At 40.4% G+C, this 19,519-nt stretch overlaps 1 protein-coding gene across 1 annotated transcript; it reads left to right on the top strand.

The window, feature by feature from the left end:
* Window positions 1–2,999: 2,999 nt before the first annotated feature.
* Window positions 3,000–3,847, top strand: LOC126751055 (enhancer of split m5 protein-like). Its single transcript, XM_050460977.1, has one exon. The coding sequence runs from the start codon at window positions 3,102–3,104 to the stop codon at window positions 3,693–3,695; it is 594 nt and encodes a 197-aa protein (XP_050316934.1). The 5' UTR covers window positions 3,000–3,101; the 3' UTR covers window positions 3,696–3,847.
* The last annotated feature ends 15,672 nt before the right edge of the window (window positions 3,848–19,519 follow it).

Raw genomic sequence — 19,519 nt, 5'->3', positions numbered from 1 at the left:
TTTCTCGAATAGAAAAGGACTTGTGCAAGGTTTCAGTTCGATATCTTAGAAACTGAGAGATTAATCCTCATATAAACAGTCAGCTCGTGACGTCGATCTTATATACATAAATATATATTACAGTATGTATGTCCGACAATCTGATATATATATAACAGTATTTCTAACGTTTTCTTCTCGCTGTTACAAACTTCGTGGCAAACTTAATTTACCCCGTTCAGGGTATAAAAACTCCCAACAAACTGGTCTGCCTCATCGTCAATGGGGCGGCTGCTGCCAGCATGCCTCGCCTGTCGACTTGCGGTCTTGTTGGCGGCTTGCAATTCAATTTAGCCAGAAAACTGCAGTGATTTCCACAGACTCCACTGGCACTATAGCTTGATGGCTTAACTGCTTGGCGTTGCTGGGCTGAGTGGCCGCATAGCCGCGAGTATGAACGTTTGCTTTGTGTGGCACACGCGCGCTTTTGTAAGCTGCCAGCCACCAGCGCGCCACTTTAATGGATACTTGGCACATGCGCTTGACGATCGGCACGCTTCATGTGGCGCGCTGCAAAATTGTTACATACATACGTACGTACAATTCGCCAAGAGGTGAGTTATGCGCACACTTGTACATACTTACATGTTTGCATGCTTTTCCTTTGGCGCATGCGTGTTTAGTGGGCGCTTGCTACGCGTGTGCTGTGTGCTGTGTGGGCAGCTGTTGGTGAGTGGACTGCAGTGACATTGCTATGTGCAATTGATTACTTTTGATTGCCGGTAAATGAATTTTTAGAAATCGCCACATATACTTACATACATACGAAGATGATAAGTGTTTAATTAAAAGTTTGGCTTGAATGTGTAAGCAGATTAAATCTGTTGGCCTACAAATAGTGGCGGTTGATTGTCGACAGCGTGAGAGCCTGGATGGCGGTGCAGAATGAGAATAACCTCAGCTCAGCTCTGGAAAAGTTCACTTCTGGCAAAAAGTGAAGCTAAAATCTGGTAAGAAAATCTTCAGCACCGAAGATATATGAACTTTGTATGTACATAGGTAGACGGTTGATGGACAGACTGAGGCCAGAACTGCACTTCAGTGTATATGCTAAAACTTTTAGGTTAATTTCTTAATCACAACAACCCCCAATAATTCGCTATTCAACACGATTTTGCCTTCTGCTCCAACTTAGGCACCCTTGCGATTTCAGCTCGTTCAGACAGAGAGTGCCCAACCTGGTGAATGCATCTACAGACTGCATTAGGGATTCAATTAGCTGTGCTAAAAAGGCGAAAAATAGAAATGTGTAAGATGGAGGGTCTGTCTTAATACAGTTCATATTCCTAAACCGCGATTGGAGCCTGCTACATCTACACTGCACCGTCTTAACTTGGTCATATTGTTTGGGACAGGAAATAGCAGATTAACATAGCATCTAATACAACAGCTTAAGTATCTCTTCGAGCTGTTCTTAATACACTCGCAGGCTTACTAACGACTGCAGGATTAATAGAAGATAAGGAAGCTCTAAATTAAAGAAGATCAAGTGCAGAGGCATAAACTTTACGAGTATATGCTATTTCGAAGTGACTTTAATTTACTTAAAAGAGAAAGGTAAATGCCAAAAAATCGTCCATTTTCATACTTTACCAAAGAAATGAAAAGAGTTACCAGAAGAGAGGGTCTTCTTACACACCGTCGCATCTAAACTCTACCATAGTTTTCCAACCAATCGATCGAGCCGAATCGGCTGGTTAGCAGAAGCTCGACAAATCAGCAGAGATCGTCAAAACCGTCTAGGAACAGTGTGCGAGACTCCATCTTTTGCAGAAAAACAAAGTTTTTATGTCTAAATATACCAAACACATCCAATGAACTGGCAAGAAGACCGTTGATTTGACGAAACTGTCGCATCCATAGTATTCCAACCAATCAATCGAGCCGAGTCGACTGGTTGGCGGAAGCTTGACAGATCAGCAGAGATCGCCAAAAATTTCGGAGAACAGTGTGCGAGATCCCATCTGTTGCTGGAAAAACAAAACTTTTATGTCTAAATATACCAAACCCAGCCAATGAACTCTGGAACAATGAACTGTCGCATCCATCTGTGGAAAAGTTAAGGCGAGTGGTACACAATTTATGGATGAATTCAAGAGTTTGATAAGCAAAGAGGTAATGGCCTAATACGGAATTTTTATTTGGGACCTGAATGCCTTTAAAGAACGAATGGTGTGAATGCAAATGGTGATGATACCAGTAGTTCTACGATTTACTGTTCTTTATGTGGATTCATAAGTAAGAATTACAATCGAACTGAGTTGTCTGAGCGTTATAAGAATAAGCTGACTAAAATCTAAAGCGCAATTTTGGTTGTTGAAAATGACGACCCACAACTGAAGGATGACACGCGACTAAACTCCAGCAAAGCGTTTGAAGCCGGCAGACACACAACAGAGTCTTTGAGATACGTTAAACTTAATGAACTCTGAATAGAACTACCGTCATAGCTTTATGTAGATACATATATGTATGTATGTATGTATTTATATAAATATAATACACAGCAATCTTAATTGCATAAGCACCAACGAATTTGAATTATTTTCTCCCCCACGTCTATCAAGCACTTAGGCCTCCCACTTGAACAGCAACAAACACCATCAGCATGTCATGTGACGCTTCCAATTTGAAATTCCTACAGGAATAGAGAAGACTAGAGACGGCATGCAAGTCACACTCCTGGCATACACACCGAAGCACGTACAGCAACAGCAAAAACAACAATACATTAATGCGTATCGCATGCCGTCGGGCACATACAATCAGACACAAGCATTGTAAGACAGACAGAAACAAGCACATACACATGCACACACAAGTAATTGTACTTGCATCCGTTGCACACTCGGTTAGGGGTTGTTCTCCTGCCAACCGTGCAGCGATCGTCGAGCTCTGGTGAGTATAAAAGCCACACCAGTCAGAGACTCAACATCATTCAACTCGCATCCTTCTTACTGAGTGCATTCAACACAAAGTGTAAGCACGGTCGAGACGAGAAACCAAGAAACCAAGCCACGTAAAGTAATACCAGCAAACAAACAAACAACAACAGCAACAGCATGTCGCCGAACACAAAATCAGTACTACAACAACAATCACAATTCTACGCTACCAAAACGGAGCTGTACTTGAAAGTGAAGAAACCACTGTTGGAACGTCAACGTCGCGCCCGCATCAACAAGTGTCTCGACACATTAAAGACACTGGTAGCCGAGTTCCAAGGTGATGATGCCATACTGCGTATGGATAAAGCCGAAATGCTGGAGTCGACAATTGCCTTCATGCGTCAACATAGCCGCCGCCGTTCCGCGATGCCTGCTGTGGCGCCACTTGAGCCGATGGATAGCTTCCGCAATGGTTATATGAATGCCGTCAATGAAGTATCGCGTGTTATGGCCGCTATGCCGGGCATGAGCGTCAATGTGGGCAAATCGGTGATGACACATTTGGGTAGCGAATTCAATCGGCTATTGCAACAACAGCAAGCGCAAACAATCGTTGTAGATGTGGAGGAGAAGATGAGCGAAAAATTGGCGCGTCCATCGAGTCGTGCCTCCTCGGGTTATCACAGTGATTGTGAACATGATAGCCCAATGCCATCACCCGCACCTGTAGCCGCCACCGAGTGCGCCACCTGGCGGCCATGGCTGTAAGCGTTCGCTGAGCCGGATTCCAATTATTCGCTGCGGGGGGCATCACCAGTGCAACTGAGAGCTTTAAATCAAGGCAACTTGAGAAACAACGATTGTGTGTTAAGACTGTGATCGCATTTATTTGCATTGTTATTGTATCTTCCAATAGAAACAACTCTATGGCTTTAATAGTTTGTAAGAATTTAGAAATTATAAAAAAGAATAAGAGCTTTAATAGTTTGTAAGTTAAAAAATTATGAAGAAAATATAAAAGAAATGAAAATTATTAACTAAAATACTGTCTTTAATTGCATACAAAATGGTGATGTGCTCTTCGAATTAAGAGAATTCTTTTGTTGTCTATTTCTAATGGTTTTGGTTGCGATGTTATAGCCTTGACAGACGGCAGCGTTAATCCGGATTAACTGCGCACTTAATCAGATCCAAATTTGTAGGTGACAGACGGCAGCTATGCGAGTTTGAAACTCTCATAAACAGCTCATTGTCCTTTTTATAATATTTTCAATGAAAATTGATAGAAGATAAACATTACGGTTGTTAGCCGACCAATTTTTACCAAACCATTTTTTATTACAAAAGCATATCAACACATTATTTTTAAAACTGCATCAAAACATAGAAGTTTTATTGATATTATATTGAGAATTTGATAAACAGCTGTCAGGGTTGCTTGTATTTCATTCACAATAGATGAAAATTGGCCATTTTTAACAATGTTGCTCTCATCCCTAAAATTTTGATTATTTTTGGATTCAGCAACTTAGTTAGTTAGCTGTGGTAACTCCTGAATTAATCCCGAAAAATTCAATTAATCTGGTTTAACGCTGCCGTCTGTCAATGCTAAAGCTATTGCTTTGAGTAGTTGATCTTGATATAAACTTTCGTTAGAGAATGGGAGGGAGAGAGAGAGAGAACAAAAGTTCTGGCGATTAAAACGACTGGAAACAACAAATCAATGTGGAATAGAGTTACTCTTATAACTAGGAAGAACATCTATTCTAACAGCATACTTCTATTTTGTAAAGCTTTAAAATGATGATGTAACATACACAACTCGAACTTAAATTGCATTTAACCTTAGTCCACTTTGATCTTTATTAAAGATACATAGAATTGAATAATCGAATCAATCTCAGAGGAAGATATTCAAGGAATTCAAAAACGCATATCGTGAGAGGAGACTGAACCTGAATCACCTGAGCTTTTACTTGAAAATAATACACCATTCCTAACAAATATTTACATTTACTTTACTCATTCGAATGGTAAGGAATTCTAGAGAGCTTCACTAGTTTTGCCAGGATTGACATCAATGGGTGTCTACTCAGTCGCCTGGCGTGGTAACACTAATCATAAATTGAAGCAGCAAACCCCACTCTTCTTTGTTCCGCAATACAGAATTTCTACCGCCAGTTTTTTGAACAAAAAAGCTCAAGTGATGAAAACTTTGGGGTAAAACGCAAAAAAAGTTACATTCAACTTTGTAGTGCAGTCTCATCTCAATGGGCTCTTTTAGGATACTACATATGTACAGTTTTCAACAGCAACCCAATACATCTTAAGAGGTTAGTAGAATATATTCAAGAGTTTAGGCTGAATAAAAGACGTCGCAAAATCGAAATGGAAATAATATATCAAATTCTTTGTGTTCTGGATACCAATAGTTTTACAAAAATGGAAAGTGCTTTACTTACCCAGCAGAAGGATATGTTTAGATGCTGAAAAGAAAAAGGTTCATTAACATAAAGACTTAATATAAATAGCAGTAAATATAAATAATGTCGCTTTATTAGAAGAAGCCATAATATATGATATTCGCTTCTTCGTCCTCGATAAAGTTCTGCCCTTCTTAAAATCAAAACTAAGTACAAATTGACCGCGTTATTAATGTTCACGTCCAGATTAACAAAATGATATCTTTCCTCAAACTCTACATGTAATTTAACCTCCCACAACCCTTGACGGTTGAAAGAAACTGACTAATTTTCGATTTCGAACATATCGATATAAATTAAGTCGCGATATTCTAATCCAAGTGCTGCTTTTTAAATTCTGATAATAAAAGATGACGTAAGGGAAATTTCAATACCTTTGACTAATATTAATAGCTTGTTAAGAATATTATTATGAGAAAATTGATTCTTCGTTCACATTTTCTCAAATGAATAACCGATCAACATTAAATTTTGCAAATGTACATTATTTTCATTTATTTATTAAATACAATGCCTCTTTAAAAAAACAAAAAACCAAAAAAATGAGGAAAAACCGCAGACTGAAGATTAAAGCGTTTGGTAAAGTCCAACTTTATAACAATTGCCCAACTGAAGAACAGCAAAGGGCGGGGCTGATGGATTGCCGGCCGAACTATTCAAACACGGTGCCGATAGAATATGGTCGGACATAAGCATGCCCGACGATTGGAACCTAAGTGCGCTGTATTCAATCCACAAAAAAGGGAGTCCACACAATCTGCGCCAACTACCATGGCTCCTTAACATCACATATAAGGTTCTATCAAGCGTATTGTGTGGAATATTAAAGTTCACCGTCAACAAACTGATTGAACCTTATCAGTGTGGCTTTAGGCCTAAAACATCAAAAACTGACCAGATATTCACCATACCTCAAATCTTAGAAAAAAACCGTGAAATGTGGATCAACGCACCCCACCTCTTGGTAGATTTCAAAGCTGCTTTATGCCGCGATGTCTGAATTTGGTATCCCCGCAAAACTAATACGGCTGTGTAAACTGACGTTGAACAATACCAAAAGCTCCATCAGGATCGGGAAGGACCTCTCCGAGCCGTTCGATACCAAACGAGGTTTCAGACAAGGCGACTCCCTATCGTGCGATTTCTTCAATCTGATGCTGGAGAAAATACTACTGTGCCCAAAAAATAAGGTGACATTTGAATTTAAACCGCGCGCGTCGAAGGGTTTTTGGGTTGGCACTGTCAGTCACATTTCATGTCAAAATATTCATTAGCAAATGGGTTTGAGATACATACGGGAAAACGAAATATCTCCTTCATCAAACAAAGCTGCTGAGTGAGTTTCATTCGTTTTTTGCGAACAATAATGTCAGCCTCGAAATGCAGATTAACTCTTGAGCAACAGGTGGTACTTTTGACTGAGTAGGCAATTAGCAATAAAGTTCTCTCTCGACGAACAAAAACCAAACTCTTTAAGTCACTCATTATTTCCGTCCAGCTTTATGGTGCAGAGGCATGGACGATGACAATATCTGATGAGCCGACGTTACGAGTTTTCGAGAGAAAGGTTCTTCGGAAGATGTATGATCCTTGAGTATTAGCAACGGCGAATATCGCATTCGACGGAATGATGAGCTGTGCGAGTTATACGACGACACTGACATAGTTCAGCGAATTAACAGACAGCGGCTGTGCTGGCTAGATCATATCGTCCATAAGGATGAAAACATTCCATATTCGACACAGTACCCGCCAGTGGAAGCAGAGGAAGAGGAAGACATCCACTCCGTTGGAAACCAGGTGGAGAATGACCTGGCTACGCTTGGTATTTCGAATTGGCGCCGAATTGCTGAGCTGGCTAGATCATGTCATCCGTATGGATGAAAACACTCCAGCTCTGAAAGTATTCGACGCAGTATCCGTCGGGGGAAGCAGAGGTAGAGAAAAACTTTCACTCCGTTGGAGAGATCAGGTGGAGAAGAATCTGGCTGCACTTGGTATCTGGAATTGGCACCAAATTGCTTGAAAAAAAGAAACGATTGGCGCGTGTTGTTAACTCGTCTATAAACGCGTAAGCGGTGTCTACACCATTAAAGAAGAAGAAGAAAATTCGATTTTATTATTCTGCGTAGTTGTCATTGTGGTAGGGTTAAAGCGATAATCAAACTATGTCTTGCCAATTTCATTTAAAAGTCCAAATCAAGCAATTCAGCATTATTTCTTCTTCTTCTATTAGAATTCCTGGCAGGCAGATCGATTGAATATAGCAGGTGCGGTAGCGTTTAGAAGTCAAATTGAAGCAATTTTGCATTTTTGTATTTATTTTTCTGCGAGTTCGTCCTCCAATAACATTGTGTAAAAGTCGCAGTCGATAATACTTCCCTTTTCCAAACAGTCACACTACATTTTCCACGCGCTACCCGAAATATAGACGCCCTTACTTTGCTTGTACTTATTACAGCTTTCCACGCTTTATATTCGGTGCATCAGGAATGGTTCACTCGAGTGACTGACTTAGAATTATAGGTTTGCACCAATGTGATCTTTAGTTCCTTGTGCCCTGCTCTGTTGATTGAGAATTAAGGATAATATGCTTCATATATTGCAAACATATAGAAGAAATACATCGTGACCTGGTCTGAAAAGTGTTGATAAAAAGCTAACGTGACAAAACTAAAAAGCTGATAAAAATATCGTCTTTCTCGTTATATTATTGCTCCTATATATAAATATTCTTTATTTTATTACCATTGTTTCTCACTAAACAGTGCTCAAAATCATCAGTTCATTGTCGCTTTTGGTCGAATGAGACCGAGAAAACCGCGATTCAAGTTTTTGGAGCCCTTTACACTAGGCAGAAGAAAATCTAACAAATATTTACTATTTGCCGGATCAATTTCAAGTTTTCGCATAATATTTTCAAATAAACAAACGCAACACTTGAGAAGATGATTATGCTTCTATCGTTAAATGGCAGATCAATATTCAAACACAAACAGCAAGGACGCACGCTACACGAAAGCAATAAAAGAAACATAAAATTTGGCACTTTACCACCCAAAAATTATGGCCCGACCGCAGCCAGCCACACACAAACGAAGTCAGCATGAGTGCTTGCCACAAATACATAAGATCAAAAAGGTCTGCACACGACCGACACGTGACACGAAAATTATGAATAAACGCACTTAACAAAAGCACACGCGCATGCATAAATACATATGTATATAAATAACTGTAAAAATACTGTGATATACTAATATGCATATAATATTTAATGAAAATGCAATTTTGCTTTCATATTTATAGGCCGAGAGTGACGGCTGTACAACTTGCGCCAAAAGGCGCACTCAATAGCACGCGCCCGCCAAAACTAGTTTTCTGTAGAGATCAAGTGTTTGTGGGCCTGCGGCATGCCGCCCAACGTCCAGCAAGCGCGTGTTATAAGGCAAAACGTGGCGCGCACGTGTCGCAAGTGTTTGCGCAGCTAGGCGCTGGCTTGGCAGGCGGGCGCACGTCCGCGCATGCACCTGATCCATTAGAGTGTCAAGAGGATATGGCGATTTTGGCGCGTGCTGTGCCGTTTGCATGGAGACGTTGGAAATGAGATTTTTGTTTGAGGAAAGTGCAATTATAGCTTTCAAATGCTGTTGCAGTAATTTATGGATGTAAGGAGCGCGCGTTTCATTAACATTTATTGACTGAATGAGAGCAGTTTAATGGTTGGCTACAACTATCAGTTGCTCGGCGCTTTATGAGTAGCGCATAAAAAATAAGTGTGTGTGTGTATGTATGCGTGCCAACCCAATATCCTCTTTCTTGTATGTACTATACATACATATATCATAAAGCTGGCATATTACTGCTTTGCACTTTCCCACACTTTAAACGAGCGCCAGCAGCAAATCAAAAAAGCATCAATAACAACAAGTGCAGCCGCACCACAAAACTTGTACTTACATATTTATATTTATAAATATTTGCATAAAATTCAATGTTCACTAGAAAAAATGCTGTCACCCTCGCGCAACGAGCGTGTTGTAGCGCATATCCTTTGCTTTTTGTCGCCCTCTTCCACCTTTTTTTGCGGCCATCGTACACTGCGATCAGTGCCAAATTGCAAACAGCTGCCACTTGCAGCACATACATACAGATATTATGTCAAAAACCGTGGGATACTTTTTCGAAATTCCAACGACCGTGCAGCCCTTATGCTGGGAACTGCAACTGCCGAAACAAGTTCAATGCGTGGCATTTGCAAGAGGATGCGTATGTGTGCAATAAAAAAGGGATGAGCGCGCCTGTTCGCTTGCCACAACGACAAGTGCTGCGAGCGCTGTTTGTTGTTGTAAGAGATTGTTGTTTTAATTTATTTGTTTCATTGTTCTTTTTTGTTTTGCTGCTTGTGCAGTGCTGATGCGCGCACTCATATTGCTGCCGCGCGCCCAGCACGTGCAAGCGACAACAGCAATGCTGCGGCGCGCGCAAACCACATGCGGCTCATGTGGTCGCACTTGTTCGCACAGTGGTCCTGCTACAATGCGCTTATTGGCAAGCGCCCTGCTTAGCCCTTTCGCAGGGCGGGTTTGCATACGCGCGCCGCAGTAACGCCATGAGAAGCTGTGTGGGCTATAAAAGCACTGCGCGTTTTGGACAAGCGCGCATTCAACGCAACGCAAGCAAACTGTGCACAACGCAAGTTTGGCACGGAAATTCTGTAAAATTATTAAGTGACGTCATTTTGTTGATAAAAATTATTCTCACCGCTACTTGAGATGCATACCCCAACGCAGAAACGCGCGCCAGTGGTGAGCAAGCTAAAGGACTTCGCTGGCCGTATGCGACAACTCTTCAAAATCGGTAAGGCGAAGCAGGCGTACAAGCAAAAATATAGTGTAAATAACAACAACAACAATAATTGTGAATCAGAAAATAATAACAATGTAAATAGCGAGTTATGCAGTTTGGCGGAGCAACTCACTAATGAGATGGCCCAAAATGCCGCCAATGAATGGCTATTGCAACACGGCGACACAGTGTTGCACGGAGCCGACGCCTACGCAGAGGATACGGAATCGCATGTCATCTGCCTACATACCGAAGCTGGTCAATTTTACTGGAGCGCGGCGTTGCCACAAGCAACGGAACTACACACGTATCGTGAAATCGATTGGCAGTGAAGCAACGATGTTGATTTTGCGGCGCCTAAACCAACGACAAGCAAAATGCATGCAACAAAAACGCATGCAAAAAGTTGCCAGTCAATCACGTGATAACAGGAAAGAAAAACACTAGAAATGTTGACCAACAACTTCATACTGGATTCTAAGCAGCGTGCGGCAGTCAACAATCAATGAACGCGCTCAACAACTGGACACACAAACAATGTGTCTGTATGTATATGTGTTACACCGCAGCATAGTAAAGCCTGTTAGGCCCGATGTACCGGCGAAAGCTAAGCATGAATGAACGGTACACTATCAAGTCAAGTCGTTGAATGGTTGGTTCTCGTCATTTGCACCGTTCGGCTCTCGTGTGACCACCGATGGACGCCCAGCTCAGCACTATGAATGGATAAACTGGTTTCTCACACACTCTCCACACACGACGAGGCAGCTGATAAAACATCAATGAATGCACGAATGAACGCCACAGCAAAACATAGCATGCAGTGCGAATTTTTTTTTTTTTTTTTTGTTTTTGCTTTCATAGCAAACTTACAACAACAAAGTTATGTTGTTGTTGCGTGGTGGAAACTGGTGACTCCAACTCTTTTTCGTCGCCTCCTGAGTAAACATAACTGACTGGTTGATGGCTGTGCTGTTCTACGCGCATGAAATGTATATGTATGTATGTGTGCACTTGGCGCCACGAAGTGATTAATGAATGAATGCACTTCGTGTGGCGCACTTTTTGCACGCGCAGGATTTCGGTTTTCTCAATGGACGGCGATTAGCTCAATCGTGTATGTGCGGTGTTGCATGCAACAAGCGAAGCGGAGACAGATTCACTCATATATATATTTATATGTACATATATTTGTATAAGTTATGTAAACAATACGAAATTGAATTTTATATTTACATATATGACATTTCGACTAATAAAGCGCAAAATAGATAGTACTGAAGAATTCTTTTTTCACTTCAATGAAATCGCAACATAGTTATGGATTATGAGATTGACACCAAAGTGCTGCCAGCAACATTTTTATTAGGCAAAGTTGTATGCTTTGACTTTAAGGCGCTCCAGAGGCCTAAAAGAGTAATTGTGCTCTTTGTAAAGGTTAAATTAGTCTGGTAGGCTAATGAGACCAGTTTTGGTGCTTTGCCATACCAGATGAAGCTCCGTTACGAAACCTTATCTCTCTCTTTCTCTCTGTAAAAATCTGGCGAGAAGTTTCAGCAGTAGCGATAATAAACTTAACACCACTTTAACATAAAGTTGGTAAGAATCATCTTATGTGTTATTATATATTCCACTTGGAACGTCACAAAGTGTTTTTTGTGCCTCATACTACTTCCCTAGCAAGCTCTGAGCATTAGTTAAGGTAATTCAAGGTATATGGAAAGGTGTGCAATTAGAGCCTCATGTGTACCTCCCGCTAAATAAGATTTTCTCTTACTTGATAGTTAAGATTATTGGCCAACTAACTGCGTGTGGCTTCCAAACGTTTGCCTCTATGAAAATAGTTGCAGTTTTCAAAAGCGTTTTCAGCCAATTGAAGTTCTTACGCCGTTATATTGTTATCAACTTATAGAGATGGATTTCGTATGTTGTTCTTTTCATTGGAATTATACGATTTTAACCGAAGAAATCGGCATGAAAGGAACGAAAGTTGTAACAGCTCTATTCAATAGAAGATAAACTGTAGAGTTGTCTTGGACGAAAATCAATGCCAGATTTCGGGAAGATATATTGTCAAATAAAAGTAGAAAAAACGTTAACTTCGATTGCACCGAAGCTAAATACCCTTCACAGGTGCTTTTCTCTTAGTAACTATGTGTTCAGTTTGTATGAAAGCTATATGCTATAGTAAATCGTTTTGAACAATTTTTTTGGAGATTATATTGTTACCTTATACCGGCCATAGACCACTATACTTGCCACTACATTGTTGCCTTAGAAACTAATCTATACCAAATTTCGTGAATATATCTTGTCAAATATAAAAGTTTTCCATACAAAAACTTGATTCCGATCATTCAGTTTGTATGGCAGCTATATTCATAGTTAACCGAGAACAGTTTTTTCGGAGTTGTACATTGTTGTCGAAAATAGTCTGCCAAATTTCGGAAGAGTGATATATTTTCCATACAATAACTTGATTCCGATCGTTCAGTTAGTATGGCAGCTATATGTTATAGTGATCCGATATCGCAGATCTGACAAATGAGCAGATTCTTGAAGAGAAAATGACGTTTACAAAATTTCAAAACGATATCTTAAAAACTGAGGGACTAGTTCGTATATATACAGACAGACGGACGGACAGACAGACGGACATGGCTAAATCGACTCTGCCCAATGTACTGATCATTTATATATATAATTTAGATAAAAGTTTTCCATACAAGAACTTGATTTGATCGGCCAGTTGGTATGACAGCTATATTTTATCGTAATCCGATATCAACAATTCCAAGAAATAAGCAGCTTCTTCGAGATAAAATACGTGAGCAAAATTTTGGATCGATATCTTAAAAACTGAGGAACTAGTTCGCTTCTCCCTCAGACGAATGACAAACCGATATCGGTCAATCGTCATGCTGATCAAATATTCAATATGTACAGGTATGTACATTAGAGCGGACTGATTTGAAGGGAGGCAACAAAGCTTAAGAATTGCGTATGTGTGAAATGTTCTATGGGTGATTCTGGAAAACTTTACCCAAGAGACTATGCGTCTCAAACCGGTTTCAAACCAGTGATTTCTAAAGTGAAGGTTTTTAGAGGTCATGAGAACTTGTTCGCCAGTTTTTGAGATATCCAAATGAAATTTAATGCAAAGGTGCTTTTTGATGTTATACGGACAACTACATACATATATCCCATAAAGCAATTAACCAGATTTAAAAAAACGCTATCTCGAAACCGGTTTTAGACCCATAGACTTTCAGGCAAAGTTGTTCAGAATGATCTGTAGAACATTTCGATAGACATATTCGATTTTATCAAAAAAATCTTCAAAACCTATGTCGACCCCCTCAAAGTAATTCAAAGTAATCCCTCTTGGCTCGAATACACACCAACATTTTTTCCAATCCTCGAAACAGTTGTTAAAGTCAATTTCCTTAAATGCGCGTGGCGATTCACGCTTAGTATCTTCAATTGACTCAAAACGGTTTCCCCGAAGCGGTCCTTTGAATTTGCTGAATAGCCAGAAACCACACGGAGCTAAATCAGGCGAATACGGTGGTTGCGGCGCGATATTGGTTGAAAAACTGTCGAAGAATCAGTGCAGTGAGCGACGGTACGTCATCGTGGTGCAAAAACCAAGAGTTGTCGGTCCATAATTCCTGCCTCTTTTTACGAATACCTTCGCTCAAACGACGGATAACACTCAAATAATATTCCTTGTTGACAGTTTGGCTAGTCGGAAGGAAATCGGAGTGCAGCACACCTCGATAATCGAAGAAAACTGTTAACATAACCTTGATGTTTGATCTGTTTTGACGTGGCGGCTTCGACTCTCCTTTGCCACGATATTCGGCCGATTGTCGTAAGCATAGATCCAAGACGCTCATCGCCAGTAATAATACGTTTCATGACGTCCTGGTAGTCGTAAAGACGTTAACGCGACGCTGTTTTTCGAAAAAAATTTGGTGGTTTTGGAAACAATTGTGCTTTAACTTTTCTTGGAACCAAATGCTCTTTCAAATTGGTTCTCACTGACCCTTCCAATATTCCAACAATGCCAGTAAGATTTCTGTCTGTTAAACGTCGATTCTCATGCACCAATTCCTTTATCTTATTGACGTGTGGATTATCAGTTGATGCTGATGGCCGTCCTGTACGTGGTTCGTCGTCAACGCGTTCTCGGCCATCTTTGAATAATTTTTACCAATCAAAAACACTTTATTTTATTCTTAAAAACTTGTAGAACATAAGCGTTCATGATCGTTGATCAAATTTTAACAGTTAACAAATATTAAGGTATCTCCTTTTAAGTAGGTTAGTTATAATTATTTATGTTAAAATATATATTTGAAATATGCCGCCATGTATTGACGGATGCCAAATCAATACTCCATAGACAATTGCCGCAGATCTTGAAACAATAACCGAAATTATTACAAAAATCAAGATCTGGCGACAGCGGCTCATTGACCTTTCGATTGATTTAATGGTTTACTCTCAAGACAGCCAAACCGCCAATGCAAATAGACGCTTTCTTTTCATGAATTAGAATTTACCAGGACAACGCTTTAAAATACATTTCTTTATATGCTTGGAACATGCTTTGGTGCCGCCTCCATAGTCACCTACAGTCTGATAAGGTAGCAGTCTCGTTGAACTCACGAAAAACACCAAATTATTTGACATGAATGAAAACGTTTCAGCATAAATTATGCCATGAATCCCTACACACCTGCTAGATCAATACAAAACTAGCGGTAATCCTTTAATTAATCAACAGCACAGGTATAATAGTATGGCTTTACCAAACATATTTGAGCGGCATTTAGACGCCTAAGTGATATATATGGCGACTGACTGATTGAAGTTTATGGCGGCGCATTAGAACCAATTTAGGGTGGATAATGCAATTAGTTCGCCGTTGCGTGTAACTGTTTGGCGGCAGCTCAAAAAGCTGATTGATAATGTATATGTGACGCCTAATTACGACCCTCCTAATTAACATAACTTTACTCGCATAACAAATTTCATAAAGACTTGATTTATAGGGGAGGCATAAAGGCAATAAATAGCGTGCTACTGTAGTGCTATCGGCGATTTTCTAAGAGTGAAATTCTGTCGGCGAAGAACGTCGCATTAAGCCTTTTTGGTCGCCGAAGAAGGTGGATTTTCTTAAATTGTTTAAATAAAAAATGATGCATCTCAATCAATTAAATATTTATTCATCTGTAACAAAGACCTTTCCTATTTATTTTTCCCATCATTTTATCTAGCGCTTAACTATCACTTAATTAGTTATAATCTACTAAGCTTCGTTTCCCGTAATATTATAGATATTTGTATGATGAATCAAATTATACCTGTGAATACTTGGCTCTGTTCTCTTGAAAGATATATTTCGAAGAATTAAATCCACTCCAAATGACTGATGGATTTCGTGAGAACACACGAAATTTACTATTGGCACCTGAGAAGTTGCCGGTACCAAAATACAAAATTTTTTGTAAACTTAGTAATCGCATGTTTCGTCTTTTCATTATTTTAGTCTAGACAAAACAACTCCAACAAAACTTTACTCCACTAAACCGAACACCGAGAGGAATTTTTCACAAGAACCTTCGGCTATAGCTCGATAAACAAAAAGTTAGTGGATCAAATAGGCCACATACCTTTTTATTTGGGAGGCAAAATTTCAAGACCTAAAAACCGAGGGTGGATGACGTAGAAGCATGCGATCCGCCAGCGGAACTTCCAAACCTATACGGACGGATCAAAAATGGCTCATGAAGTGGGAGCCGGAATTTATTGCTCGTAGATGGATCTCAGGCGACCCGAATATTGCAGTATCCTCCAGGCGGAACTCTTTACGGTCACGAAAGCAGCCGAAATAGTTAATAGTGCAGAAAACAGGCGACAATTAAGGCAATAATCTCATATCGCATTACTTCAGCGAATGTCCTCAGAAGCAGGGAGGCATTTGATGTAGCGACTGCCGGAAAGCGGCAGGTCAGACCTCAAAGGAATTCCGAAATTGGAAGTAGCTGATGAGATCGCCAAAAATACTATTCGTCTGTGTATCGAACCAGTGCGCAAAATACGGCAGTCACTAAAAACAATGTAAAATAAAATTTCCGAAAGGGCTGATAGACGGATCTGAGCGAGATAGACCGCCTTAAGGATATGCAGCATCGCCAAGATCATATGCAAGAGTCCAAATGAGAACATACATGCCTTCTATCCAGAGGACTGCAGGACGATTGCGGGCTAATGACAGATCCCAATCTACTGGCATCTCATGCGCGACGGTTATGCATAAGTAATTACATGCAGAAACTAGGCATGAGACAGACACTAAACACATCCTATGCTTCTTTTCAGCATTATCTAGAACTCGTCTTAGATATCTGGGAGCTTCGCAGTTCAAGCATTCTGTATGATGAATACTTCACCTCTCATTAGACAAAATTCTAGTATTGGCAGTAAGTCTATATATGTATAACCTAACTTAAACCGAGCACCACATACGCTTAGAACTTGCCTACAACCGTCAATAGATGTACGAAATCACATCACACGAAACCCCTCATTAGACCTTTTATGACAGTGGATTCTATATAACAAGAACATATAGATTTATATAGAGCTAAGGTTACCTAAGTTGCATTCTTAAACAGGGCTTATGAAATTTTTGTACTACCACAGCTTACTTTATCGTCCGACCGTAAAAGCTCGTATAGCTGAAATTAAATTTTACTAGGTCTATAAATTCAAAGAGGGTCTCTCATCCGAGGCTGTTGTTTCCTTTTTATTGGGGACGTTTTTTACGTGGAGGGTTCCAAACCCAGCGCACAACCCTGGGGAGGGATGGTTCACTTTCTCACTTTAGCTCGCCTTCAAACGGATGTTCTTCGGCTACCCAGAGGATACTTGGTCTAGGACCGGAAGTCGTGTGCTGCTTGAGAACTTTCGCTCAGAGAACTTTCATCACTTGCGTGAACTTCTACACATAACTCCATTCTCTATTTATTTATTTTATCGCATTCAATGGAACGATGAGCTGTACGAGTTATAGACGACATTGACAAAGTTCAGCGAATTAAGAAATAGCGGCTATATTGGCTAAGTCATGTAGTCCGAATGGAGGAAAATACTCCACCTCTGAGTATTCGACGCATTACCCGCAGGGGGAGCAGAGGAAGAGGAAGACATCCACTCCGTTGGAAAGGCCAGATGGAGATTGGCTACACTTGGAAACTCCAATTGGCGCCAAACAGCAAACAGGAAGAACGACTGGCGCGCTGCTGTAAACTTGGCTATAACCGCGTAGCGGTGTCTACGCCAATAAAGAAGAAGAAAGTCTATAAATTGCAATAAGTGGTTGAGGATTAGAACAAAGGGATTATCAGAATACTCCGATTGAATAATTTTAATATTATCACGACAGAGATTCAACCCAAAACCCATCTAGTGTACATAAACATCAAAATTCTGTTCTTTGCGTAAATGATTTCGTAAGTTTTGAGCACTCTATAGTGAAACACCTGTTAAATAAATCTTAACCCACTAAAAGGAATATAATCTTTTTCAATTTTACGGTATAAATTTCGTAGAAAAATATTTTCCCACAAGATTTTATTCAATGTTTTACCCTTATCAATCAAACACCACTTTAAACTCATTAAAGGTGAACGAACCAAAGGTTGTGTCGCAAGATTATGCGTACAAGGAACATAATTCTACAAAATAATTACACTCAAGACAATACAAAAGTGATTGCATTTCAGAAAAATATTTTTCCCACGCAAAGGATTAGACGTTTTTACGAACAATCGTATAATAAATGCGTGTAATACAAAATTAACCCTTCCACAAGTGATGCACCCTCAACAAGAAATCAACCACATGCAGCGCACAAGATTACAACTGAGACAAAACTTCGAATACCATTGGTAGAGAGCTCCGAGCTCCGAGCTCCACAACCCTCATTACATACCAATTTTACTGCAATTAACCGAGTGAAACATTTCAATGTTGCTGAGAAAGTGGCACAGCAGCGGCATAAGCATCTCTACAACAACATGTGGCATGGACCCCAAGACAGCGATCCCCAGCGTACTCCAGCGTACCACATTCATGATTCACTTTTAATAAATAAAAACAATACATATTTATGTATATCTACATACTAATGCACTCCTGCAAGGCTGCAGCTCCACAATAATAACGCAGTCAACATTACAAAAGTCAAGGTTTTTATTACACCAACATAGCGAGTGTTCGTTTGGTGTATGTAGGACCTAGGCGCATACACATACACTCACAAATATATGCATATGTGTGGAATTGTATTACGAGCTGACCCTAATCCTTTTATTGCCACATCCCATGCACACTTCATTGCTGTGCGCGTTGTTGTTGTTATTACAACTTTTACCACTACGTCGGGCGATCCTCCACACCACTGTCTGCATGTCGGCATGTATGTGCGCACACTCGCTCGTGTGAACGACTCATTCCAAGCAGACACCCAGCAATGCCAACCAAAGCAAACGCCAACGCGACGTGGCAATTATGATCTGATACGCGCTGTCCACACTCCGCGCAGCCGCGCCGACGATCATCCGGCAATCGAATGTCTATCTGTATATACTTATGTGCATATACATATACATATGTGTGGTGTGGTGTGTCTGCGTGTGCGCACTAATTTGCAGGCACATCATGGAGCAAAGAAAACAAAACTACTTCAAATGAAAACAACAATCAGCAACAACAAATCGAATTAAAGAGTAGAACAAAAACAAAAGACAACTGAGTGAATGAAAAAACGAATCAAATATTAAACAACGACAGCTGCAAGCGAGAAAATTTTCTCACACTCGATGGTGTGTTGACGCAGCAACAAATCAGCCGCAGCCGCAGACGGAGTCACAGCCGCAACCAGAGTCGCATCCACGCACAGCAGAAGCGTGTCAGTTGCGACAGTCAGTGAGTCGAAACGGCATTCGTCCTATAAAAGCATAAACAACAACACTGGGTGTTTGTGTGATTACAACAACAGCCACGTTGGCAGTTAGTGTAGCAAAGCAGTCAATAAGTCGCTCTAGTGGCCACATCCGTAAACCAGCCAGCTCGGTCTGTCCACACATTTATACACACACACGCACGTCCATCCATCCGCTGTATGTCCGTCCGTCCAAGCGTACGTTGGTCTGCCATTCGCCCGTCTGTCCATTGGCGTGCTGAAGA

This window comes from Bactrocera neohumeralis, chromosome 2, assembly GCF_024586455.1.
Source record: "Bactrocera neohumeralis isolate Rockhampton chromosome 2, APGP_CSIRO_Bneo_wtdbg2-racon-allhic-juicebox.fasta_v2, whole genome shotgun sequence".
NCBI lineage: Eukaryota > Metazoa > Arthropoda > Insecta > Diptera > Tephritidae > Bactrocera > Bactrocera neohumeralis.
This window is presented reverse-complemented; position numbering and strand designations above follow the sequence as displayed.